Source organism: Sinohyriopsis cumingii, chromosome 1 (assembly GCF_028554795.1).
Source record: "Sinohyriopsis cumingii isolate HCF-2022 chromosome 1, ASM2855479v2, whole genome shotgun sequence".
Taxonomy (NCBI): domain Eukaryota; kingdom Metazoa; phylum Mollusca; class Bivalvia; order Unionida; family Unionidae; genus Sinohyriopsis; species Sinohyriopsis cumingii.
In genome coordinates, this window is record NC_142961.1 from 138,027,433 (window position 1) to 138,055,392 (window position 27,960).

General features: G+C 41.0%; 1 protein-coding gene across 1 annotated transcript; it reads right to left on the reverse strand.

The window, feature by feature from the left end:
• LOC149807938 (ceramide kinase-like) lies at window positions 1-27,828 on the reverse strand. Its single transcript, XM_089972145.1, has 11 exons — window positions 27,464-27,828; window positions 26,286-26,474; window positions 25,865-25,993; window positions 6,030-6,093; window positions 4,878-5,023; window positions 4,331-4,405; window positions 2,866-3,012; window positions 2,351-2,551; window positions 1,745-1,929; window positions 1,204-1,370; window positions 1-463 (listed from the first exon to the last, which is right to left on the reverse strand). Exons 1-11 carry the CDS (start codon window positions 27,555-27,557, stop codon window positions 415-417), a joined length of 1,446 nt encoding a protein of 481 aa, XP_089828271.1. The 5' UTR covers window positions 27,558-27,828; the 3' UTR covers window positions 1-414.
• Between the last annotated feature and the right edge of the window lie 132 nt (window positions 27,829-27,960).

Sequence of the window (27,960 nt, forward strand, 5' to 3'; positions counted from 1 at the left end):
GAAAATATAAACTTCATTTATTTCATATAGATTTAGTCATCAAAATGTACATGTTATTTATAATTTCTTGTACTTGAGGTTGTCGGTAATACCCACAAACAATAGTACACTACCTTATATTATCAATAACAGCATAACATCGCGCCTGTCAAGTGCAAGATCGTTATCTCCGCCAACAGATAATAGTTCTTGTAAATTCCGTATGTTTCTCGACAAAAGCTTATATTCACGCTGAAAGTCCGTTCCTTGTTCAACGTTCAAAAGTTGATGCGCCCTCTGCTGTGCATTGGGCGGCAGAAAAGAAACGGGATACAATCAAAGAAGACGATGACTCAATTAAGCACCCAGATATGTCCCACAATTTGAGAAAAGTGGGTAAATAGTGATTCCGTCCACATTCACCCTTCCTCATCATCACCAGCCTCCAACTCGGCCAAATATGGACACTGCGTTCTGATGAATTCTTAAAAGGGAGAAAAATCACATTTAATTTACATATTTGTAATGATTACGAATCGGTTTAGATATTATGTGAACTTACGTGTTAAGAATCTATATTCCTGAAATTATTATTCATGAACGCAACATAAAAGAATACAATGTGTTTCGTAATTTTTAATATTTTTCAAAACGAATAAACTAAAAAAATATCGACCAATAAACCTTAAAGAAAATTACTGTTAATGAAATTACAGCTATGTACAGTCTCTTTTGTCGAAATATTTATTTGACCATTTGTTCAGATTCCCAATTCTTGTTAAAGACAAACTCAATTTCTCACATGATCAGGCCAGTTTGAGTCCATTTGAGCTGGTTTGACACAAGCCAGTCACGGCAGTTGTATTCAAATATCGGAATTGCGCGTGCAGCCTAGTTATATTTTTGTACTTAAAAATCATTTTCTTTCTAGGTATTTGGCATATACATTTATTTAGCTCTTAATCGACCATATAGGAATGAGGTTTTGCTCTACCTAAATGTTTGCCAGAATACACGTAAATAACTTTGAACGGTTGGGCTCAAACTCATCATTAATGCAACGGCAAATGTTAAAACACAGTTAACGGTTGGGCTCAAACTCATCATTAATGCAACGGCAAATGTTAAAACACAGTTAACTGTTGGGCTCAAACTCATCACTATTGCTACGACAAACGTTTGATGCTATTGAATAAAATGCAGGCTTAAAGCTAGATGACATACCGAATATCAAACTCGGGGTATATAACTTTCAGAGCTTCCCCGTCACAGTTGATGTACATGGGCTTCTTCAATTTCTTTTCTCCATTTTCGTCTATGTAGTATGCAGCCGACGGAAGTTTGACTCTGTAACCACGGCAACGAATCTGTCGGATGAACTTGAAATCCCACTGATTTGGAAAGAAGAGATATAGCGAATAAGGTTACATGTCACAAAACGAGGGGATTTTTAAGTACAAACACATTTTTGTGTCGAAATCCTTGATGACTTGAACAAATGGTATAGCCCATTAATTAGCAGTGTCATCCATAAAATATAACACTTTCAAGAAAGAACAATATATATATATATATATATATATATATATATATATATATATATATATATATATATATATATATATATATATATATATATATATATATATATATATTGTGCTGTGTGTTGTTGCTTAATTGGAAATATAATGGTGAATAATTCAATGAAAAGTGCATTATTATCATCATCGCCATCGTCAGCATTATTATTTTTATTATTACTTACACATGCTGGTTTCAGCTGCTGTAACAAACTGAGCTGATTAATATGCCCAGTAAAGCCACATTTGTCCGTCATCCAAACATGAAGTGCACTGTCTCCGAAACATGGTACCAAGGTGCCATCCTTTTCTTTCAGTGTAACAACGTAACTATCAATACCGTAGACACGAGATGTTTCTTTAAGCCAACCTAAAAAGTGAAATTCATTATTATTATTATTATTATTATTAGTAGTAGTAGTAGTAGTAGTCGTAGTAGTAGTAGTAGTATTACATATATAAGACCCTGCATATTACACTAGTAGTGTGTCTGAAATGACAAACAAAAAACCAGTCCGACAGAAATGGTGATATAGACATTAATATAAACAATGATTAAACCGTCCTTTTAACAACTATATACACAGGGGGAAAAACACCTTTTCATTTCAAGATCACAAGAACTCAGCCTCACGCGATCAAAGTAGAAAGTGAAAGTACCAGTCACAATGTGCAAAAGAGGAGATATAGTACACATAGTGTATAATAATAACAGTTTTATTTTATGTAAAATCCTGTATTCAGGCTAAAGGAGGAGTCATTAGCTAAATATAAATAAAGTTAACATTTACATTCCCTGTCCTCTGTAAATCGCGGAGTCGATTTGAGTCTCTGCATTGTCTTTCCGTATTGGCAGTGTGATGCCGGCAGCGACATCTGTCGGACGAACTTGTGAAGTTTATGCATAGCCTTTAATTTTTGCGATTCCTCTGGAATAAAGTCAGTTTCTACGACGATGGTTTTTCTCTTCAGAATTGTTCCTATTGGTACAACTGTGAGAAAAAATGATTATTGTTGAGCACATGATTAATCATTGTTTTCATCGTCGCAAATGGGCATGAAAACTCACGTCCTCTGCTTCAATTGCATATTTTGATAATAAAAACGCTTCCGCTTTAAACTTCAGAAAATGATTATCTCCAGAAAAGACATTCACAGATATATACATATATATATATATATATATATATATATATATATATATATATATATATATATATATATATATATATATATATATATATATATAATCGTCATTGTTAATCACGTAGTAGTAGTAGCACTAGTAGTGGGGCAAATGGCTTACTTTCGTATCTTTTGGGTCCCAGCCATCTGAATTTCTCACAATCTTTCATCATATCCCCACACAATCCGAATTCTAAAACTAGACCGGCGTATGATGAAAGTGCACTCCCTTGATGGACACTCGCCGCATTCGCCAGCAGGTGGTTTCCTTTGAAGCAAAACAAACATCCAAGATAAAGTGTCATTTTGAAAATCCTGTCTTTCATGTTATTCCAGAAGGTTCAACACAAAAAAGCCGATGTATACGGCGAATTTATTTCCCCATTTTTTAGAAAAAACAAAACCCAAACGGAAGAAATTTATTGAACTGCAAAGAACAACTTACGATATCTTTCCTGAACCTTTAATTTACAAAACAACAGGTCATTGAAACATACTCAAGCTAAGTATTAGATTGTTGAGGGGATGCTTTTTACAGGCTGTTAGCCTGTAATACTCGGAACTGTCCTCATACTTTGCTGTTCAGGCATGCATGTTGAGCGATTACATTTAGCATTTCCTCGATAGTTGTTACAAGCTGCTGCAGAAATTTGCCCTTTGATTTGCTTTGACGCCAAATATTTAAATAACTGAACTGCGATCACACTACCAGAGTGTGTATCACGTTAAGAACTATTAAAGGCATGATTTAGAAAACGGATGGTTGTACCAGCTCAGTTAAAGGCACGATTTAGAAACCGGATGGTTGTACCTATTCAGTTAATGGCATGATTTAGGAACCGGATGGCTGTACCTGTTCAGTTAAAGGCATGCTTCAGAAACCAGATGGCTGTACCTGTTCAGTTTAAGGTATGATTAAGAAACCGGATGGTTGTACCTGTTCAGTTAAAAGCATGATTTAGAAACCGGATGGCTGTACCTGTTCAGTTAAAGGCATGATTTAGAAACCGGATGGCTGTACCTGTTCAGTTAAAGGCATGATTTAGGAACCGGATGGCTGTTACCTGTTCAGTTAAAGGCATGCTTCAGAAACCGGGTGGCTGTACCTGTTCAGTTGAAGGCATGATTTAGAAACCGGATGGTTGTACTTGTACAGTTAATTGTTCAAAGTTAGCTATCAGAACAGTCACATTCATAATTGACCAATCATGTACATTTAAATGGTCTGTTCGCCTAACCAGTCAGTGAGAACATGGCACAGTGGCACAGTGGTGGTAGTTTTCCTCTTCAGTCCCAGTCCTGTCTTTATGATAGAACCTTTTGCAGCAGAGTATTATAAACGACCCAGAAATGGCGTATTTTTAAAACATTATTTGCTGAAAAACAACAGCAGCTGGACATCTTAAGATAATGATAAAAGAATAATGAGTTTGCGTCGATTACGGTCATTAGTACTTTTTAGACTTATCAATTTACAGACAGGTTACTTACAACACTCTCTCTCTCTCTCTCTCACACACACACACACACACACACACACACACACACACACACACGCACAGTATGAGTTTGAAAAGGATTCATACCAAGAATTATCTTTATTACTGCGGTCTCGACGTCTACTGTTCCATGGAGATGCTGAACTAACATGTTTCCAGATCCTGAAACATATATATATATATATTTGTTCATACCACACACTAAAGATGAGGAAGAAGGAAACCCTACCATAGTTCTGCGTTCTATGAATACTGAATAAAACATTAAAACTTCAGGCGAATAACGACAGAAAACAAACTTTTTAATTGGTCTGCAAGGTACTTGTCAAAGGGGGATTTGGGAGGAACCGAGTGGTCTAAGACGCTTGCCTTTACGATTGACATGTCACTTGTGTCGGCGTTTTGTTCGAGGCTCCCCTCAGTTCACAAGAGCATGTGACATAGCGTGCCAGTAGCTACCCGTAGGTCGGTGGTTCTTTCCTGACTGAGCTAAAGATGGGTTTGCGTGGAACATGTTATAACAAAAGTGCTGAACCTTACTCTATCGGATGGCGCTGCAGTCCCCCACCCCATCCATGAGCTCTAGATAAATAGATAAATCTGAGAGTGACCGAGACAGAGGGAGATGATTCACCTGCTGGAATTATGCCAATAGGTAACGTGGATGTTGCCAAAGATGCATCCGGATCATTGTAGTCTACTCCAGCATCCTTCTGTAACCTTAGCAACAGTCCATTCATACACTCTGAGAACATGCCATCGCCACCAATTGCTACGAGGCTGTAATGACAGGAAAAAATACAGATTATCTATCTTGAAAATAAAACCTTGGACACTGTTTTGTGTTCCAGATATTGTTTAGATATTCAGGAACCAATGTTGTTCTTCATTCCTATTTCACACATATTGCGTGTATTTGTTTAAGGCATCTGAGAACAGGAAAGGTACTTCAATTTAAAATTTTCCATCCAACCTACCCTTCCTTATATATCACACGTATCGGGAGGTGTGTGTGTGTGTATGTGCGTGTGTGTGTGTGTGAGTTTAACATAGCTTTAACGATTTTTCAGTCATATCGCTACGATGTCTGCAGTGAAGCAGTTTATAGTGATGTCTAGCATTGGGGCATCATGCCGAAGACATGTAACATCATGTCCCACCCAGTCACATTATCCTGACACCAGGCCGACCAGTCCTACCACTAACCTCTTAATGTTGAGTGCCAAGAGAGGCATCTGCTACCATTTTTATAAGTCTTTGGTATGACTCTGCCAGGGTTCGAACCCGCAACCTTCCGCATCCGAGACTGACGTTTTGACCACTTAGGCCACCGGAAATATCGTAATTGCGTTATAAATACAGTTAAAAGCTTAAAAGTTCCATAATACTCATTCATTGTTAACTGGCACTTATACTGGAAATTCTTGAAGAAAGCAATTAAAGCTATATTGATATGCACTAATGAACAACTTAACCAAAATGTACAATGCGTATTTCTGTTGACAGTTCTTCTTAATAATACATAACACAGTTTCTGTTATCTGAACTAGATGAAAATTAAATACTCGATTTGCACGTACTAAAAATGCGCTGTTTTACTTTAAGACAATTAATTACAAACTGATTTATATCGAGTTGTGTGTGTGTGTGTCAGTGTGTGTGTGTGTTTCTTTTATGCATGTTTGCAGGATACCATATGCATTTACTATTCTTACATGATCATATGTAAAGTTCAGGAAAATTTAAATTGCTTTTCTATACGGTAACTTAGTGTAATGAAACTTACCCATCCATGAGTCTCAAATTATACTCTCGCAGCAATTCTATTGGTTGACCGGGTCTCTCCGTCTCTGAAGAAAAATAAGTAAATAAAATCAAGTATGATTTCAAGCACAAGCGAATACATATAAGGATATATTATGATTCAACGCCATGTAATAATATTATGAGCGCCATGTTATATTGTGACTGATCACCATTTGAATACAGACCAGCGCCATGTTATATTGTGACTGATCACTATTTGAATAGAGACCCGCGCCATGTTATATTGTGACTGGGCGCCATTTTAATACAGACCAACGCCATGTTATATTGTGACTGAGCGCAGTTTGAATGCAGCTGAGCGCCATGTAATGATACTGCTGAGCTTCAATATGAATACAGCTTAGCGCCATGTAATATTGTGACCGAGCGCCATTTGAATACAGCTTAGCGCCACGTTATATTGTGACTGAGCGCCATTTGAATAGAGACCATTGCTATGTTATATTGTGACTGAGTGCCATTTGAATACAGCTTAGCGCCATGTTATATTGTGACTGAGCGCCATTTGAATACAGCTTAGCGCCACGTTATATTGTGACTGAGCGCCATTTGAATAGAGACCAGTGCTATGTTATATTGTGACTGAGTGCCATTTGAATACAGCTTAGCGTCATGTTATATTGTGACTGAGCGCCATTTGGATACATCTTAGCTCCATGTAATATTGTGAATGAACGCCATTTGAATACAGACCAGTGCTATGTTATATTGCGACTGAGCGCCATTTGGATACAGCTTAGAGCCATGTAATATTGTGACTGGGCGCCATCTGAATACAGTTTAGGTCTCACTGGATAGTTTCGTATTTTGACACCCCCCTAATTTTTAAGGTAGAAGGCATGAACCTAATTATCACAAGCCTAGCATTTATAAATTCACACATAAGCTAAATCTATAATGTGGTTCAGATTTACTTTGAGTTAGGCTTGGAAATAGGTTGGCTTGTTGGTGACTGCCTGTCACAGTTAGATTTGCACTGGAGATCAAATGCGTAACGTGGGCTGCAAATGAGCTGTCGACTTGGCTTACGTATTTATGTGTGTCTGCTACAGAGGTAAATATCTAAAAATCTAGATGGTTGAGGGGTGATGAAAAGTTTGCTAATTTGTTATAGTACTAGTGAACTTTATTCATGCATAAGGCACATACTGATTCTTTTAGCTGCCTTGTCACAGAAAAATATTCAAAATAGCTATTTCTTGTCAAAAATGAATGTAAAATTTAGGGGTTGGTGGCAGTGTTGGTTCAGTATAAAAACCACCAGTTGCATCAGGAATTAACCTGATTACTGCAGTCAAGATCTCACATGTATGCTTTCTACAAAAATCATTAGTTTGTTTTTATTTGTATCTTCAGTGTAAAATTATTCTCATTTTTCTGTAATTGGTCATCGTCGGATGAAAATTCACCAGATAAACTGTCCAGTGAGACCTTAGCGCCATGTAATATTGTGATTGGGCGCCATTTGAATACAGCTTAGCGCCAAGTTATATTGTGACCGAGCGTCAATTTGAACAGAGCTTAATTAAAAATCTATTAAACCCCCGGCCTTTTACTAATACGTTATTCTCTAGTACACAAATCTTGGACAGCGTTTTTAAGCTGCGGTTTTAGTTCATGTACCCACTGTATCAAGGAATGAATGACCAAAAAAGTTTTACAATCCCTAGTAGATCAGTGTCTGCCTCCTCCCTTTTAACAACTTCAAAAGCAATCGTTTCTTTTTAAAGTTTTCTGTTCAACTATAAAGTTATATTCTTCAAAATATTTTCTCTTGCATGATTCCATGCGTTAAGAAAGCGAATTAAATACAATTTTGTGACTACTTGTCACAAACAATGAATAATAGCTACTCAATCGTATTGACATTTTGGCTAATCGGCGCTTAGGCTGGATCATCCCGATATGTTCACTGGTACATACATTTCAAATAATAGAAGAAACACTGTGAAATGCGTAATTTACTCTAAAACACGGTCATTTTTAATATCACGTAACAAAGTTGTATTTAAAACGTGTTATATGACTAAAATTTTAAATGCAAAATTTAAATTCATTTTTCGTCTCTCGTTTATCTGATGAAATTTTACTTAAAGGAATGACACCAATGCACTCCCACATTTTGACCGGTGAATGGATATCTTTAGAATTATGTTCGGGGTGGGGTGGGGGCAACCATGTTGTGGTCAACTGTTAAGTTTACGGATGTAGGCCAAAACGGTTGATACCTAGGCTGGCAGGAGCCGATGTAGTTCAGTTGGTAGAAGGTTTGACTCGTTCTTCAAGAGTCACGGGTACGATGCTTCAACAATCCAGTCAGTTTGGGATGCATGTGTGTGTCCTTGGGAACGGCACTGAACTCACTATGTATTAAAAGTGCCGGTAACCAAAAATATAAAACAACAACAGCAACAAACTGGTTTGGTTACTGTATTATCAGAAGAGCATCAGATTTACAAACGGCAACACATCGGAGAAAAAACACAACCTATGAGTAGTTAAGTGGGGCACATTAGGGACAATGGGACTTAGCATTACAAAGACCCCTGGGTCAGATTAGGGACAATGGAAATTTAACATGGAGAGAAATCGTGGGTCACTTTAGGGACAATGGGAATTTAACATAGAGTTTGGGTCTGTCTAGGGACAAGGGAAATTAACATGGGGAATAGAGTTTGGGCTTTTGGGATTTTTTTTTTTTTTAAATTTTTTTAAATTTAAATTTAAATTTAAATTTAAATTTTAAAAATAGGGGTAGGCAATGGAAAGGCTATCTCTTTTCGAGAAATATGGCTGGCCCTGAAAAGGGCCTTTGGGTTTTCTTCTTCTTCTGCTTCTAATTTCTTCTTTTTCTTCACCAAGTTCTTATTTTATCTCCAACACTCTTTCTCTTCTTCTCTTTCTTTTTCTCCTGCTCTTCTTTCTTCTTCTTCTCTTCCTCCTCTTCTTTCTTCCTCTTCTCATTTTCTTCTTCTTTTTCAATCTTTTCGTTCCATTTGCTTATTCTTATTCTTTCCTCTTCATCCTCCTTCTCCTCCTTTATCTCTTTCATGACACCACTAATCTTGTCCTTTACCTTTTTTAAGTTATTAATTTCCATCTTTACACGATGGGGACTATAGGAATAATGGTCTTCAACCAGTCTTATTAACATCTGCTCCATCATTCCTAAGTTGTCTAAAACGTCTTGTAATGTTTGTATTTTGTCCATTTGGTTAGAAGCCATCTTCTTTTTTTATTCTTTGCAGAATGGTTTGAACGACGAATACTGTGGGTTCTTATACTTAAAGCGCGTACGTGAAGGAAAACATCCCCCTAAAACGTAAAATTGATCTTACCTAGATCATGACCAAACAACGCGCGAACGTGAAGGAAAACATCCCCCTACTTTTTCATTTCATATAATAAAACCCAAACTATACTTTCTCATTTCATATAATAAAAACCCAAACTATACTCTCCACATACGCTAAGAAACAATAAACAAAATCCATAATCTACTATCCACACAATCTTACAAAACCCAAACTATACTCTTCACATACGCTAAGAACAATAAACAAATCCATAATCTACTATTCACACAATCGTACGTGAGCGGGTACAAACACAAACACACAAACACAAACACACAAACACATACGCTAAGAAACAATAAACAAATCCATAATCTACTATCCACACAATCGTACGTGAGCGGGTACAAACACAAACACACAAACACAAACACATACGCTAAGAAACAATAAACAAATCCATAATCTACTATTCACACAATCGTACGTGAGCGGGTACAAACACAAACACACAAACACAAACACATACGCTAAGAAACAATAAACAAGTCCATAATCTACTATCCACACAATCGTACGTGAGCGGGTACAAACACAAACACACAAACACAAACACACAAACACATACCCTCACACTATCTTAAAAAAGAGTTAGTGTTTATATTCACACTACTCTACCTACACATTGGCAAATTGATGGTTATTTCTTTTCTAGAGTATTGGGTAGCCCTGAAAAGGGCTGTTTTTTTTGAACTTCATGGACACCTGGTTAATGGTGGCACCTTCCAGGCCTGGCGCCACATACACATCTTATCCCCCAGTTACTTTTTACTTTTTTGGGGGAGAGAGCAGAGGCAGGATATGTCGCTTCAGAATCCCAATTTTCGCTCTCTGGGATTCTGAAATTTATTCTTCTTCTCTTCTTTTCCTTCTCCTCCTCCTCTTCTTTGTTTCTTCTCTCCTCCTCTTTGTATCTTCTTTCCTCTTCTTCTTTATATCTTCTCTCCTCCTCTTCTTTTTTTCTTCTTTCCTCCTCCTCTCTTATCCTTCCCTCCTCCACAATGGCTTCCGCGGCCAGTTCATTCAACAGGCGCCTGGCATATTCCAGATGCACATGAAGTTCCAACAGTTTAGACAGTCTCGTGTTCATTTTTGGTGTTGATCAATCAACAAGGGTAGCTAGACTGCCCAGCGAGTTTCAATTTATAGTGAAAGCGCGGACGTGAAGGAAAACATCCCCCTAAAAAAACATAAAATTGATGTTACCTACATCATGACCAAAAACAACAACGCGCGGACCTAAAAGAAACACTCACTCACTTTTTTATGCTACCCATCACTATTTTAAAATTTTTTATAAATCACTTCATTAGACTATCCACATACGCAAAGCAATCCAATCTAACTCCAAATATACACCTCAAACACCAAAAAAACATAATTTTAATCTACTATTCATACCAACTTACTTAAGCACTTACTAACACACAAACACATACCCTCACATTTTTTAAAAAAGAGTTAGTGTTTATTTTCACACTACTCTACCTACACACATTGGCAAATCGATCGTTATTTCTTTTCTAGAGTATTGGGGTAGCCCTGAAAAGGGCTGTTTTTTTGTTTCTATGGCATTCTTTTTTTAGTTTCTAAGAATGCGATGTCCTCTGAGGATAGACTTTCTGGCGATAGGTCTGCTTCTTCGGAAAGAAAAGAAGAACTCTTTGGTGTCGATACGGCAATCGACAAAGCCTCTGTCAGGTTCAGGTTGCTGCTGCTGCTGCTCTTGTTGTTGTTGTTGCTGCTGTCTCTGAAGTCTGTACTTCTCTGTCCATTCTTCTTTTTCCCTGTTCATTTCTTCTCTGAAGAGCTCTTCTATCAGGTCTTCAGTGATTTTTAACATTCTCACATTCTCTATTTCTTCTGGCTTCGGTATCAGACTGTGTCTGACCCTATGCAAATTCACGTAGGCTTCGTTGAGTTTAGCTAGTTTGGAGCACATCTTCTTAGGAGAATGAGTCGACAATGGATGGTTAGACTGGAAACAACCCGGTTCTTAAAGTTAAAGCGCGGACGTGAAGGAAAACATCCCCACACGGTTTTTGAGTCGCAACGTTTAGTGAGTGTCATGAGAGGGATAGTAAGAAATGAAAGAGCATCAATCCAACATTCTTATAGCTAAACAAAAGACAAAGGCATTTTTTTCAAAACACAACATTTTTTATTCAAAAATCACTTAACACTAAACAACAACTCTAACATTTTTAACAATAATCCAACAATATAACATCAAACAATTTTTTTCAAAACACAACATTTTTTATTCAAAAATCACTTAACACTAAACAACAACTCTAACATTTTTAACAATAATCCATCAATATATCATCAAACAATGTTTTCAAAACACAACATTTTTTATTCAAAAATCACTTAACACTAAACAACAACAACTCTAACATTTTTTAACAACAATGCAACACTAAAAGTTTCTCCACTAGGTAAAGAGGGATAACAGTCTTCCATGGTTTCTAGTAATCTAGGATGACTTCTCTCAAACTGTTGATTTCTATGGTATTATCAATTCTGCATACAGGATGACGTTCACCGTTTCATCAGGGTCTCGGTCTTTAAACTGAATTTCCACACGAATCTGGCAGGATTTTATAGGGTGGAAATGTCCCTCGTCGCTGCCTTGGTCTGGAGTGAAATCGAAAGCCCACAAAGCGTAGCCTCCTGCATAATCCTCGTACGTAATACCGTGACTGGTATTGGTTCCTAACTGTCCGGTGGCTTCGTACAAGGACAAGTACGATCTCAAGTAATTCTTCTTTTTAAAGTCAGGTTCGAAAGGTCGGGTACACAAGGTCTTGCCATCGCGACTGACTTCGATTTTGGACACGCCAAAGTGTTGAAAGTAGAAAGGAATTTTTTCGGCAGCTCCGTTGAAGGCTGTATTCTCGACGATACCAACGATCAAACGTTTGGGTAACTGTCCTTCGAACAGATGATCTTCGATCATGGATCGCTGTCCCTTGGGAATGGTGAAGGTTTTCACTTCCACGCGTCGTATGGGATACTTGGCGGTCGTTCTGCTCAACGTCTGACTGATGTCGTTTCCCACTTTAGGTAACACTTCCACACGGCGTACGTAGAGTCTGGCTTCTAGGATTTTGGTTTTGTAACCGTCACTATCAGCCATCAAATGGAAAGCGGCACTGCTACGATTCAGTCTCAGGCGGACATCCACCCCGTTCAGCAAATACTTTTCTTGCAACCACATGTCCAAATGCAAACGATCCATCAGTTCTAAACTTGTGTCGGCTCCCGTGATTCTCTTTCTTCGTTCTAGAAATCCATCATTGTTGTCTTTCTTTTCATCAGTTTCCAATATTTCAAACTTGGTAGGTTCGTCAGCTTCCCATACCACACAGGCATTGAGATGAGTGTTCTTGGCATCTATTCCGTACGTCAAGAGATTTTCCAGGTAGGCACGATAAGGGTAAGTATCCATGCTGCTACTGACCAGTTTGTTATTCAAATACAAGTCCACTCCACTGAACAAGGAATGCATGAAATTGTTGACGGGAGCTACTGCTTCATCGTCTATAGCACCTCCAGTCTTATCTAGAATTTTGACTTTCAGGTACAAGTAACTGCTATTCAGATCGATGTAATCTTCGGGCTGTCCTTTGATTTCAAACTCGATGGGAGCGGAATCGGTCAGTGAGGAGACGGGGTGAAATTCCACCCACTGGGATTCTTGCATCGTCATCATCGTGGGGGGCATGGCAAACAGATCCAGTTCCGTCTTGGAACAAGCGCAAGATTCTCGGTGCATCATTTTTTTGTCTCTTTTCTCAATAATCGAAAACGTCTAAGTCTCGAACGGTTCTTCTTTTCTTGGCCTTTCTCGCTTGAAGTCTGGTGAAAGGGTGTTTTCTTCGTCGTCTCTTTCTGCCTTGTCCTTGCTGAATGCCTGACTCGGTAGCGTGCAGGGCATTTATAGGTGTTTCTCGTTGGCCTAAAATGTCTTTGCCCGTTTGCAGCAAGACATTTTTGCCTGCCCTCATGAAGGCTTCTTTAGGGTTTTGTTTGTCGATGATGACATTTTGGAGAAATTCTTTGCCTTGCGTCAGTGCCGCATCTTTCAAGGCGTGCAATCCGCGTGTCACCATCGGTTTCAACACCGGGGCCACCGAACGAAAGGCCGATTTTAACATATCTCCTAAGCCGTGTCCTCGCTGTCGAGCAACCCCTCGGTACACTGGATACATGACTTAAGAGTCGTGAGAGAACCGTTTTCGAAAATGGAGTTTCACCGTGACTTTTCCTTTGGTGAATGGAATATTTTGTCCCAGATCTCCTTTTATAGCAATGTTGACCGTGTCCAAATACGACTTACTGACAGGCAAATAGTGAGGATGGACAAATTCGCGGTGGACGTGGTAAGTGTTTCCACCTTCCTCGTCAGTGTTCGTGGCAGAATCCACTTTGAAAGGAATGACACGCAGTAACGGTACGGAGGTGTGTCCCACCACGTTGTACTCCACCACATCGGAATACACGAACATCAAATTCAGTCCTTGGTTCAGTTCTACCGGGGCACGAAATAACTTGCTAAAAGACTCGTTGTCGTAAACGATGGGTAATTCGTTTTTCTTGATCATGGTCTTTCTCATGTCCATGTCTCCGCCCAACATGTCAAACAATTCAGGACAAAATAAAATGGACAGGATTTTACTCCGTTCAAATTTCATCAAGAAGCGACGAGCTGCTTTGTGGTACTCCATGGTGACATTTTTGTTGACATGCTCCAAAGCTTTCAGAAACACGACATTAAACCTGGAGGTTATGGTGCTGACCAAATGTTGACCACTAAAATAATAGCCTGGGGAAATGAACAAGTGATAGGTGGTGTACTTTTGTGTACGGGTTTTCTTGTCATATTTGACATTGCTATCCATCCACTGTTGCATTTGCTCGTCATGAACTTCCACATCAAAAAGATTTTGATTGGGAAGGACATTGAGGACTTGGGTCGGGTGAATCATTTCTACTAAAGCCACTTCCCAATGGGCTTCGTGATCTAACTGGATGGCTTGAGGTAATTTGGCCGTGTAACAGCACAACGTGTTCTTGGGAAACACCTCCATGGAACTGTCACTGGGTAAGGTTAAGTAAAATTGGTTTTGGTGACTCATAATTCCAGAGTTCTGTGGCTGTCCGAGGGGTTACTGGACGTCAGAGACGTGTCTCCGTCTAAAATGGGGTTCTGGTTGTGATTGAAGTGGTGACTGGCACTGGCACTGGCACTGGACACAAGGTTCCCGGGGTTCCCGTTCGAGGTGAATTTCAGGGAGGGATTAGGAAGCAGGTAACCGATGCAACTGCTCAATAAAATGGTCCACAATTGTTTGTCTCCTTGTTGCAAACTCAAATTGGCGATGGCTGCCCCGATGACACAATACACCACGAAGATTTGGCAGAAAAAGACGATTTGCGTTTTAGGCACACGTTCTCCACACCACACCCACAAGGGTTGTTTTTGTAAATCTTGCACAGAAGAACTAGGTGAAGGAGGAGTGGTCGACGTAGCTGCGTCTGCTGTGTGAAAGGGCATGATGGTCACTTCTTTTTATAGTCGATGACTTGCGAAGCGTCGATCCAAGAATCAAAACTGGGTGGATATCCTTTCCAACGTACTTTGACTTCTTTGATACGTCGTTTGCCCACTTTACGGGTTCTGCGTTCGAGAATGCTTTCGATGTCGTACACGTCGTCTTCTTTTTTGGTGACACGTTGTAACTCGGGCAAATAAAACGTTCCTTTGAGCACTTCTCCGTTCATGTCTTCCAATTTATAGACGGCAGGATGACGGCCATGCACTCGTTCAGTGACGCGAAACAATTCGGTCGTCCAGTTAGGTAAGTAACCTTTGTCGAAAGTGCGTTTGGTTTTGCCAATGCGCACCCAATCTCCTATGGCCAACACTCCACTTTTCTTGGGGACAGCCCTCGTCGGGGACGTACCAAACAGGCGCTCAAACACCAGCACTTCGTTGTCGGGAGTCACGTCTTGCGGGGCACGTCCGATGCTTCGATGGTAAGATTGGTTGTACGCTTGCACCAGGTGCGGTAAGATGTCGATGTACTTCAGAGTGTGGTGATGCGTAAAATATTTCCACATGCGTTCTTTCAAAGTGCGTTGAAAACGTTCCACGATGCTGGCTTTGGTTTCGGGATTCTCGGTGGTAAAAAAATGAATGTCACGTTTCTTTAATTCTTTTTGGAAAGCTTGGTTCAGAAATTCGGTGCCTTTGTCCGTTTGCCATCGAAGAGGGTGACGACCGCTTTGTTTCAACACCCGTTGCAGGGCTCGCACTAACTCGCTGCTCGATTTGGAAGTCAAGGGTACGACCCAAGCAAATTTGGAAAAGACGTCGATGACACAAAACAAATATTTGTAGCCACGATTGTAGCTGGCCAAATGAGAGACATCGGCTAAATCGGCTTGCCATTGATGATCGATGCCTTCCACTCGGGTGCGACTTCTGGCAAACTTGCGTCGAATGGGTTTGTGTAAAGTGTAGGTAGCTTGTTCTTGTAACCATCGTTGCACTTGAGGTAAACGGAGACTTTTCAGTCGCGTTTTGGCAGCACGATACAATTTTTGAACTCCTGCGTAACCTGCAGGATGGGAGGGATCGTAGTAAATGCTGGCTAAGACTTTTTCCATTTTTTTGTGTTGGTTGGTGTGTTAATAAGACACCCACTCTTGGAGGATGCTACTCTTTTTCTCTTGGGGTACTTTCTTGGATTGCAATGCTTTGCGTGTGCGGCCAGCAATAGGTGTCGAAGAGGAGAAGGATGTCTGAGCGGGGGATATTGGTTCTTGTTTCACTTCTGTCTTCACTTCTGTCTTCACTTTCTTTTTCTCTTGTGAGGAAGAAGGGGTGGCCATCATCTTTTTAATCCATCAAATTCTGGAGGTAGGTGGTGTTGTTAACTTGCGTACTTTTTCTGGTGGAGTTTGAAACCCTTCCTCTTCTTCTCCTTTTTCTGTCTTGGTCACGGGTACTGGTGGTACTGGTACTGGTACTGGTACTGGTACTGGTGCTGGACTTTTCATCAAGGTCTTAAAATCTTTCAGAGTGGGTAGAGCTGTTTCGTCTAAAGCTTTCTGGTGAAAGAGTTGCAGTCGTTGCAAGAGTTGACCGTACTTTTGTGATCTTTCTGTTTCGGACAAATCTTGGCGATCCATCAAGGACTGCAATTCGTGTTGTAACTGGGACATCTCGCTCAAATGGGGATTGGGAGGTAAATGCGGGGTGTGTTGTTCTTGCCACCGATGGTATTCCATCCATCGTTTGTAAGGCACTAAAGCTAGTTTTCGTCCTTCCATGGGGTTGTCAGGGGTCGATTCTGAGATCTTGGAACTTCCGAGGCCTTTTCATCTTGCTCCCACCAGTCCTCCCAACATGGTTCCCAGGACTCCTTTCAGTATGGGGCCTAACAAGAGAGGTAAAATACCTCCACGTTGCACTAACATCTTCTTTTTTTGACGAATGGGAATTTTCTTTTGAACCATTTGGCGAAGAACGTGACGATGTTTGCCTAAGCATTGTTTCTGGTGTTTGGACAAAGGGATCGTGCCTTTCAAAACGTTCAAACAACATTCGCACACGGTATCGATGACCTCTTTGGAGGCTGTTTGAATGAGTTTTTTTCGTAGGGGTGGAGAAGCTTTGGACAGGACAGATAACATGTCCCCATGTTTGGCTAAACGTGGTGGTAGTCCTTTCCTTTTCTTTCCTTGGGGTTTTCTGGAGGGTGACATCTTTGAGTCTTCAGGAGCACCAAAAAACACTGATACCCGACTTGGTCACAGGCCTTTTTTATACTGGAACGCGTCGCCACTGATTGTCTTGACGTCGTATTAGTTTGAGGACAGGCATGACACGTCGTGCAGGGGTACGTAACGGACTAAATCGAGCCAGTTCTTGCTTGGACAAATCCAGTAAACTTTGTAACATGCCCGATCTTTCTTGAACTTTGATTTTGGGAGAAGGTACTATGTGAGCAGCAGCCACTGCCACTAAATTGGAAGGTCCTGCCACTGGGGAAGTTCTTTTGGGGGTCATCAACGGAGAAGTTCTTGGTGTGATCAACGTCTCCAAGTACTCTTCAGTTCTGGGTGTCATTAACGGAGAAGTGGACAAACGTGAAGCTGCCGGAGACGCAGTCACTGCCGTGGCAGGTCGTGGTTTGCGAGTGTAAGGTTGCGTCCTGGCCGAAGTGCCTCTCTTGCGGCTAGTTTTCTGTGGACTTTTCTTTTTCTGGGGGCTTCTTTTCTTTTTCCGGGGTGGTGGTGGTGTCTGGTCAGAGGAGGGTCCTGCCACTGGAGAAGTTCTCCTTGGGGACCTGGTCTTTTTCTTCTTGGGGATTCGTTGGACTTTTGTCTTGGGTATAACTTTGGGGGCATTAGGATCCCATCTTAAGAGTGAGCGAATGATGACCCCTCCTAGAGTACCGCTCCCTCCAGGTTTCAAAATGATTTGTTTTTTGGTTTGAGTGTCGATGCGGGGATAGGCCAGTTGGACCAAAGCGACTTTGTTTCGATCGAAAAAGCGTTTGGTCTGATGAGGAATCTGAATGATTCCTTGGAGTAATTGACGTGCCGTCACCGTGAACCATCGTAAGACTTCTTTGAGACTAGCTTCTAAGACACGAGCTCGTGTTTGTGGATCTTTTTCTCGACTGATGCCATACAAGGCACGAATCAATTTGACGGGAAGATGCGACTGAAGGGACGTCATGTTGACGTTGTGTGAGACAGACGAAAAGGGTCTGAGGTTTTTATAGATTTTTTCTGTGGAGTGAAATTAACTCGATGACGGAGACGTGTACAGGACAGGCCCTCCGTCTTGGCAACAGTGGTGAAACAAGTGGGTACGAAATCGCAAATCCTCGGGGGTCGTAGGTTTCAAATCGACGAGTAAATAGGCGTGTGGCGTTTGAGTGGCATCGTCGTACGCCTGAGTCAGCCAAGGCGTTCCTAACTGTTTGGCTAAGACTTGCACTTGCGATTTATCTCGAGGGCTTTTAAACAAGACCACGTAATGCGCATTGAGACTGATGGTGTGATGGGCTTTACTTTGTTGAAACAAATTTTGAGTGATGTAAACGACACTGGCATTACGGTGATGCCCTTTGCGCGTGAACCACAGTTTAATTTCTTCTTCGTCTTCTCCTAACATGTCGTCGAAAATGACCAAATGGGTTAGACGGGAGTCAGAGACGATGCCGTCGTCTTCTTTAGGAATGCCTTCCACAAACACGATGGAATCGCCTTGACTTTCTCGCAAGAGGCTGTACGCCGATTGCCACTCTTTGTAACACCACACGATTCGTTGAGGAGGTCGATCGATCAAATGATGTTTATGTTCGATCAAACGTTTGACGAATTCGGTTTTGCCTGAACCGCTAGGTCCAGCAATGAGCATGTTAAAGGGATGGCGAAGATACAAAGCCTCCCAGCTGGCACGATCTAAGTGTTCGTCGATGACTTTGACAGTAGAGGAAGAGGGAGCAGAGACAGCAGAGGTAGCCATGGTGTGAGAAATGTCACTTGTGACACGAAAAACAAACAAGACAAGAGTTTATATACTTTTTCAGAACACGTTTATTGAATGTTTCAAACATGAATACGAAAGACAAAAATGCATAAAAGCCAAAGGCTTAAGTACAAGAATAAAAGGCACATGATAACCATGAACGTGGAATAAACACAAGTGTCTGTACAACATGTTTTGGGTAAAGTTCTAACCAGTTCTATAGTAGGGGTAAGGTCACACAAGTGTCCTCCCGAAAGGGTCTTTCAGGCCTGTCCACGACAGTCCTGTCCTGGGTGACGGGTTCTTCTGGCACCGTCACTAACACAGGTTGAAAAGTAACTTTTTTCCTTGAATAACTCTCGTGCATACTGGGCCACCTCTTGTGTCCAAGCCTCAAAACCCTGGTCTCGGTGATGTCCAACATTTGACTCCTAACCAATCTGGTTTCTTCTTCGTCAACGACATGGTAAGTTACTTCAATGAACAATGAACTATCGATCTTGCCTAGGGTTCCTTTTCATATACAGACCAATACCGACGTGACCGTACGGTAAGGTGAAGTGATTGGGAAGTCGCACTCGCTTCTGGTATACAATTTGATAGACTTTTTCCAAGGGTCGACTGACGATGTGGTGAGTGGGTAAACGTACAATCTTGTTCGGTTGATAGGTGGTCACTTTAAAGTTTCCATCCTCTCCCGATTGCAAGGCTTCTTTCAATACCCCAAAGTTGACCACTCGACTGGTACGATGATTCAGAGTCAGTCCTTTCACTTTGCACGTCGTGTGCACTTCTCCTTGTTTGTCCCGGTATTCGTAGCCGTAATTTTTGGGACCACCACTGACGAAACTTAGAATCTTGTCGTCGGGATGCTCGTCTGTCCAGGCTCCTAAACGGTCTCCTTCGATGTCAGGGTGCTGTTGAATCGGGTGATGGATGTAAATGCAACTGTCCGTGTCAAAGTACAGGACGCGTTCTTCTAACAGTTCTAAAGCTTCGTACAATTTTAAGCGAGCATGAGCTGTCACGTAAGCCGCAATGATGACATTTCCAAAAGGGTCGTCTTGTACAAAGTCCAGATCTTCTTCGTAATTGACCAAGATCAAATCCTCTCGAACGACGTCCACGTGTTTCATGTATTTGGTTTTGTCGTGAATCATCTGGAAGTAGCGGGAAGGTTGTGTCAAATATTCCGTCTTGGGTAAACACGGTCGTTGTGCCATTTTACCCCACAAGCAATTTAACATCACTTTGGCAAACGATAGCCTGCCTTCGTTTTTTTCGATGTGGTCTAAAGAGATGCCTTCTTGTGCGTAGTATTTCTCCTTGAATTGTATTTGGTCTTCGGGAGTGTGACACCAGGAAGGATAGCCGCTGGCTTCTTGTTTCAGTTTCAAAAAGGCATCCACGTAGTCGGCGAAAATGCCTTTCTGAGTAGGGTCACCCTTGTGGTGCTGTTGTGTTTTTCGGCACAAGTACGGCACAAGGGAAACATCAGTTTGCCTTGACAATGGTGAGGTAAGACGGGATGATATAGGTTCGTGGGAGGCAAAACTTTACACTTGATCAAGCCTTCGTATTGTCGAATGTTTTTCAGGTCGATGTGTTCCGTGAACAATTGCGGGTGCCCTACAGGAAAGCGACAATATTTGCACACGTAGGGATACAGCGAACACACGTCCAAGTATTTGATTTCTTCTCCTTTCTCTTCGTCGGCTTGGTACAGCAAACAGGTGGCATTGGTCCTTCCTCCGTACAAACTATCCCTCGGGTTCAGCGGGTCCATGAACTGGTAACTTTCCACGAGGCGTTTAAACTCGGGATCGGTTTTCAAACGGTGATCGTACTCGTGTTCCCACATTTCCACCACTTGGTATCTTGCTGTTCTAACTTTAGGCGTCGCTGACAAGTGTCCTGGTACAAGTCTTCCATGGTTCGTTGCAAAAACTGATTTTTAGTGTCACGGTCAGGGTAACAGACGGGACATCCGTGAAATAAGCAACCGTTAAACTCGTACACGACCTTGGGGTTTTCTAAGTCCCAGCCATCTACCGAATACGTTCCGATGGTCTTTTCGCCTCCTCCGTTGCGGGCATGCTGAATCCATTTGTCTTCCTTGTCGCACAAGTAATGTAACCATCGTAGGGCTTTGACCGAGTATTGACGCTTGACATAGTGGGTCGTTTGAGGACTGATGACAGCCACGGTGTTTTCAGGCATGAATCGTTGTCGATACACTAAGGAACACGCTTTGGCAATGGTGCAAGCTTCTTTCAAAGGATCGACCCCTCCGTGTTCCATGAACAGTTCTCGAAATTTTCCACAGCAACGTCGTAAAATGTCCACGTCGGAACGACAATACTTTAACATTTCTTCCTGAAAGTCGAAGGGGTCAGAGGCATGAGCCTGGTACCAAGCGTAGAAAGCTTCTCGTTGTTCGGTACGCATGTTGTCGGGGTCGTAATAGTGAGCCTCAGGCAAATGGGGTAGAACGGCGTGTTGATTGGCTTCCGTATTGAAAAAGTGTGGAAAGTACCCTTTAGCCATTTCTGTCATTCCAAACGTTTTAGGCATTCGACTCAAAGGCATGGCCAAGTAACTCATTGAATCTTTAAACTGCACTTGTCCCACTTGCATGAAAATGATTTTGGCTCCGTTCAAAATCACTTTAGGACGTTCGGTGCCATGTTCCGTATAGTACCTCAAAAGAAACTGTCCATCGTATCCGGAGAAATTGTGAGCCATCACCGTGGCATGACGATGACAATCTCCGTAACGTTCGATGTCCTCTTGGCTCCACGTCTTGTCGATGGGGTTTAAGACCCATTGGGCAAAATCGGCTAACGTGTTCGGTCCCCGAAAGATTTTTTCACGCCCTCCAGGAATCTTGCTGCAGTGAGGGCAATGACTGAAGATAGGTTCTTGAATGCACTTCTCGCACGCTCGATGAGCCACGCAGAAATTAGGAATGTGAATGCCAGTCTCTTGCATGCATTCGAAATCGAAAAAGATGAAATTGCCTTTCTTCTTGTGACCGTCCTCTTTCTCTGGTGGGGGTTGGTATTTTTGCACGTAACATTCGTGTTCCAAGTCCACGATGTGGTGACAAATGTGACATTTTTTCTTTCCTCGGCATACGTGTGCCTTGGCATTGTTGGTAAGTATGCCTTGTCGACACGTAGGGCACAATCTCAGGAGTTGACAAGCACATTTCTTCTGTGAACCTTGTGTTTTCAAATGTTGCTGGTAACAGGCAGGGCTGACAAACGTGCGCAGACAAGTCGAACAAGGCACTGGTTCTTCGCTCAGACAGGGTGGAGAGGCCAAACATCCTGGGCATTTCAATCCACAATTCTTGTGTTGCTCTCGATTGTTATAACCATAATCACATTTCTCACAATAATAACTGTATCCCAGGAATCCGGTGATACTGGTAATGGTATCGAAATGGTCATCGTGATAATAAAGGTGAATGTATTTTCCGTCCTTAAAATCCTGGCCTCGAAACAACAGTGACCCGCGCATTTCTTGAGTGTGCACTTTCAAGGTGTAGCGTGGAGCTAGGGCATCTTGCAATTTTTGCATCTCAGGAATGCCACAGGGTGTGTCTTTGGACAGGCCAGCTTGTTGCAGCAGGAGTTCTGCTTCGTTTCGTTGTTTGGTTCGGTTCGATTTTCGAATGTTCTCCCAGGTTCTTTTCCATTCTACCGTGTCGTTCTTGTTGGCATAGGTTCGTCCCACCACGATGGCACGGGCTAAGCACATCTGGTCTTGAGGGTTGTTAATTCGGACGAGACTCTTTTTGGTGTTGCGAAGGTCGTTCACCAGTAGGACCTTTTTGCGTCCTGTCCCTTGAGGAAGAGAGACGTGAGCCATTTTCAGTGTGGCTTTACCATCGGTGATGTCAAACTGGTCATTAGATTGTTGTAAGTGTTGAATCTTGTCCATGACTTTGGAAGGGGTTAGTTCTGCGGGTCTGCTAAACTCGATCCAAACAGGGGATTTCAAACCGTCGTGATCTATGGATAGTGTCAAGCGATCGTCTTCTTTGGGTTGACATTGTCGCTTGAGTGCGGTGAGCAAAGAATCCCACATCTCGGTGATAAACACTTCTGCTTTCTCCAAGGGTACGTCGGCCTTGAAATCTTTAAACTTCACCGTGTAGGTGTAAGCCGTGGTTCTAAATTTTCTAGAGGAGCGCTTTTCCGTCTCTCGAATGAAATAGTACTTTTCAGGGTTGACTAAGGGTGGTGAACTTGGTTTAGAGGGTTCGGATTCTGGTTCACTCATGTCCTCTTCAAAATCACTGGCATGAATTTGTGCCAAGATTTCGGCCCTGGTACGAGGCGATAGATCACGTTTCTGCCTCTTACTTTCTTCTTCTTCTTTCTTCTCGAATGAATGGGATCGTTTCATCTTGAGTGCAAAACGTCAAATGACTCAAGCTCAAACACCATAGACTAATTTATAGTCATGGCAAACCCGCGTATATAAAAAGTTTGTGTCTTGTCCTTTCACTATTCATTTCACTCTCAAACCGAGAAGAACGATGGAAGAGACTACCCAGATGGAACGTTTCGTCAGAGCTTTGCGAGGGGTCATTAGAAAATTCTCTTCAGACCAGCCGACGGACTACTCTCCTTCCTTTCGAGATAAGAGTCAGGATACTTGCTATATCTGTCAGAAGAAAGGGCATTGGTCTTCAGAGTGTCCAGACCGTCAAAAAAGAAAAAAAACAGGGGCTAAAAAAGACAAAAGTCAAGATACCTGTTATTATTGTAAAGAAAAAGGACATTGGTCTCCACATTGCCCAAAAAAGAAACAAGAGGAGTCAGAAGAAAAGAAGGATTCTTCAGAAGAAGAGAGCGATTCTTCGGAAGAAGAGAGGGATTCTTCGAAAGAAGAGAGGGATTCTTCAGAGGAAGAAGAGGAAGAAAGAAGACAATTCTATTTAAAAGAAGCAAAGAAACAGGAGAAGAAAAGAAGAAGGGAAGAAAATGAGGAAAAAACGGTGAAGAAATTCAAAAAACAGAGAGACTAAACAAGGAGAAAGAAGAAGTCAATGAACTTTTAATTAAAGTGTTCTGTGGTGAATTGTGAATTGGATTGTAAAAAATGGATAAAAGAATACATGAATGATATAAGGTAAGTGTCTTTGAGTTTTGATTTTAAAATAAGAAGCTACACTCACGCACTCATACACAGACACGTACTATAAGGGTAAAATGGGTGGGGTTTATTTTTTAGTTATTGGCAAATTGAAATTGTATTTCTTTTCGAGAAATGTGGGTGGCCCTGAAAAGGGCCTTTTTATTTTCGTGTAGGGGTGAGTTTAACCAATCAACTTTAACTGCCTTAAGCCTTTGCCACGGCCAAGGCCTACTTCTGATGATTGGGTTGAAATCACTAAGGGTGGTACGACAGGCTTAGTCACAGGGTTGGCGTGTTTAGCTCGGGAAGGTCGTATTCTCTTCGGTCGTGATAAAGAAGTCTGATACATTTGTTTCAGACTTCTTAACTCCGCTAAAATGTCCAACAGTACCGTAGCCGTTTGATTTTCACCCTCTTGTTTCTTTGCTGCTACTTCTTCTTGCTGTTGTTGCTGTTGTTTTTTTCTTACCTCTTCTTGTTGCTGTTGCTGTTGCTGTAGGAGAAAAGCTTGTTCCGCTTCCTTTTGTCGTTGCATAAATTTCTCCAATTCTTCTTTCTGTCTCTGTCTAAAATTCTCCACTTGCGGTAATGAAGAAGGTAACGAAGGTTCCGGAACAAATTCTTGCGAGGTAAGAAAATCCACAAAATCCCAGTGTACCTCTTCTGAAAGTAAGTCCGGGTTCCCTTGGGCAGTCTCCCCTGCTGGTGCACCCCAATGGATCGTTTTCTGAGTTTCCGTCATGTTGAATCACTGTCTCATAGATTGACTGCACACAAGCGCTAGCGAATCTATATAGACCAACTGACGTCACAGACTACTCTCTTCGGATTGGATGCGGGCTGACTGAATTTTGTAACGCGTGTTTGGATTGGTGAATGAACTCAATCCGTTTCAATCCTGCCTCTACCTATAAATAAGCGCAGTTCAGTGCATTGATTCACTTGTTCTCGTTGCTTCAAGATGTGGACCGATGTGCAATCTTCTACGCTTGTGTCTTCCATGATGTTCCGGACGGACATACCCATGTATGTCCGATCCAAGTGGACCGTTGTCCACAGGACAAACACCAGCCTGTGGATACGTAGGATCTACGTAGAAAGACAAGGATGCCTGAAAAGAGTGCTGATTAACGGACCAACAGTGAGACGTAGCCTAAGGACAAGAAGAAGACCAATGCGGTGCCATTTATGTTAATGAATACATTAACATAAACCCAAAGGCCCTTTTCAGGGCCTGCCATATTTCTCGAAAAGAGATAGCCTTTCCATTGCCTACCCTTTTTTTTAAAATTTAAATTTAAATTTAAATTTAAATTTAAAAAAATTTAAAAAAAAAAAAAAAATCCCAAAAGCCCTAACTCTATTCCCCATGTTAATTTCCCTTGTCCCTAGACAGACCCAAACTCTATGTTAAATTCCCATTGTCCCTAAAGTGACCCACGATTTCTCTCCATGTTAAATTTCCATTGTCCCTAATCTGACCCAGGGGTCTTTGTAATGCTAAGTCCCATTGTCCCTAATGTGCCCCACTTAACTACTCCTATGCGATAATTTTCATATAATTACATTTGACCTAGCTAGTTGCAAAAACTTAACAAATTTAGAAGGTGATCGCATGAGACAATCGAGTCTGCATAGCTGAGTTAGCTTAGTGTTGCATATTCAAGCTCTGACTGGAGAGACAGACAGACAGAACTATATACAGACATACAGACAGAATCAGTGACGTACCTAAAGTTTTGAGCAAAATACCACACTGCTCAAACATTGGTTTCACCTTGTTGTTGTAAATATTGACCGCCTTTTTGTGGCCACTGTTGGGATTGACAAACACAACCAGTCTCTTGGGGCGGTTGAATTCTAGAAAGGAACAAAACATACAATGTATTAAGATACGCAGTTAAGGTCCTCTAGAAAGGAAATAATACACAACGTATTAAGATACGCAGTTAAGGTCCCTTAGAAAGGAAATAATATACAACCTATTAAGATACGCAGTTAAGGTCGTAGCGATATGACTAGAAACTGTTTTAAGCGACATTAAAAATCCAAATCACGAACATTATTTATGTGGAGTGGTTATGTGACGAGTTGTTTACGTTATGTATACACTCAAGTACATGTTTGGAAGTTTACTTGCAGCTGTACGTACTATTTAAAATGACCTCAATTGCATCCCTTAACTTCAAACGCTGGTCTGCTTCCCCGGTTATGACGCAGGACTTGGCCCTCAGCATGTTTCCTTTGCCTTGGACTATGTAATGCAGAACCAGGCGAGAACTTGGTGTTCCTTCCTTCCAATAATTCTTCACAGCTAAAATGTCACTCAGTTTCAGGCACACTGAAATGAAATAAAACGAGGCAGCAGTGTAAGATAAAAGTGTATAGTATTACAGTCAAAGATATTAACTTTATCCCATCAACGCCATAAATACCATCACCGCAACGTCTGCTACTGCTAGTGCAAGTACCACTACTACATTTTAGTGCAGCTACTATTAGTAATTGCTGTATATTGCTGTAATTTACTGCTACTATTAGTAATTGATGTAAATTGCTGCAATTTCTGCTATTAATAATTACTGTAAATTATCGTAATTACTACCGTTAGTAATTGCTGAAATTACTGACAAAAAATGTAATTGCTGCAAATCGCTGTGGTTACAGCTACTAGTATTACCGCTGCTGATTCTGCTGATGGCGACCAAAATTATAAAGTTTTGTACTATTTTGTACATTGCTATCAGTCATTTATGGTGCAAACTCGAATTCTAATTTCGTAGCATCGATGCCAGTTGATTACACATTTTTATATATTCCCTTCGTGCTTATTTTGAATGAAAGCTTTGCAGAGTACGAAAATCAGCCATGCTACTATCTTTTAACATGCATTATATGTGTGTGTGTGTGTGTGTGTGTGTGTGTGTGTGTGTGTGTGTAATGTATAAACGTACACATTCTTTAATCAGAATCAATTCGCTGCTCTTCAACTCTAAAAAAAAAAAAAATTCAGTCTTGGTTTTGTTTTTGAATTTTGAAGGAAAACAATACATCTAAATAACAAGGTTTGCCTGGTTCATAATTGATATTTATTTTTAAATTATCATTTCAAACTTTCTGGTCGAAAAAACAATTTTGTAAATTTAAGCAATATAATATTTGAGATACTCATTTCTTTTTAGATTTCATGTATTCACACGAGTTCAGTGCTGTTTCCTATTTAATTTTTTAAAAAACTAAGACTTTTCCTTGCTGGTTTTCATAGCACTGTTTGAACAATATGGCAAAAATATTTTTGAAAGAGTATATAAACAAATTTTCTTGACGTACCTTCTCCTGAACTGTTCCCACACCAGAAATATTCCTTCTTTCCGTCATAGTTTATAACACATTTTTCCTCAAGGATCTCAATAATTTCATCCATTGTATATTGTTTTAATCCTCGGTGAATTTGCAGCTTGAAATGTATAGTTTTGAGCTAGGCGTTAAATGGACTCTGTCAATGCCGTAGTCTTAATATAGCAGCGAATCAAAAAGTGCAGACAAGATGATGTTGTTGAATAACTTGTCAGCTCCACTGCGCAAGATGAATTTTAGTATTCTCGGCTGGTTAATCACAGAGGATCGGCCGTGGCCGGGACTAACACTTTATTCCCCAGTTTACACAAGTTAGATACTTCTTGAAAGGGATTGACATGTTTCTTATTGGTTTCCATTCGCTCATATCCTCCATTTTGGTTGAACATTCGTTCAGTAGATAATTACTTAATTTGCGCTTGTTTACTTTCCATTCAAGTCTTTTGCCAGACATGCAAAATAAAGTGTTA

Bases quoted from the DNA above. Each gene is read 5' to 3' on its own strand.
- LOC149807938 (XM_089972145.1), bottom strand. From the start codon at position 27,557: ATGGATGAAATTATTGAGATCCTTGAGGAAAAATGTGTTATAAACTAT. The intron at 3,013-4,330 runs GTATGAATCCTT...TTTGCTTCAAAG, and splicing joins AGTAATAAAGATAATTCTTG to GAAACCACCTGCTGGCGAAT. The intron at 2,552-2,865 runs GTAAGCCATTTG...TTTTTCTCACAG, and splicing joins GGGACCCAAAAGATACGAAA to TTGTACCAATAGGAACAATT.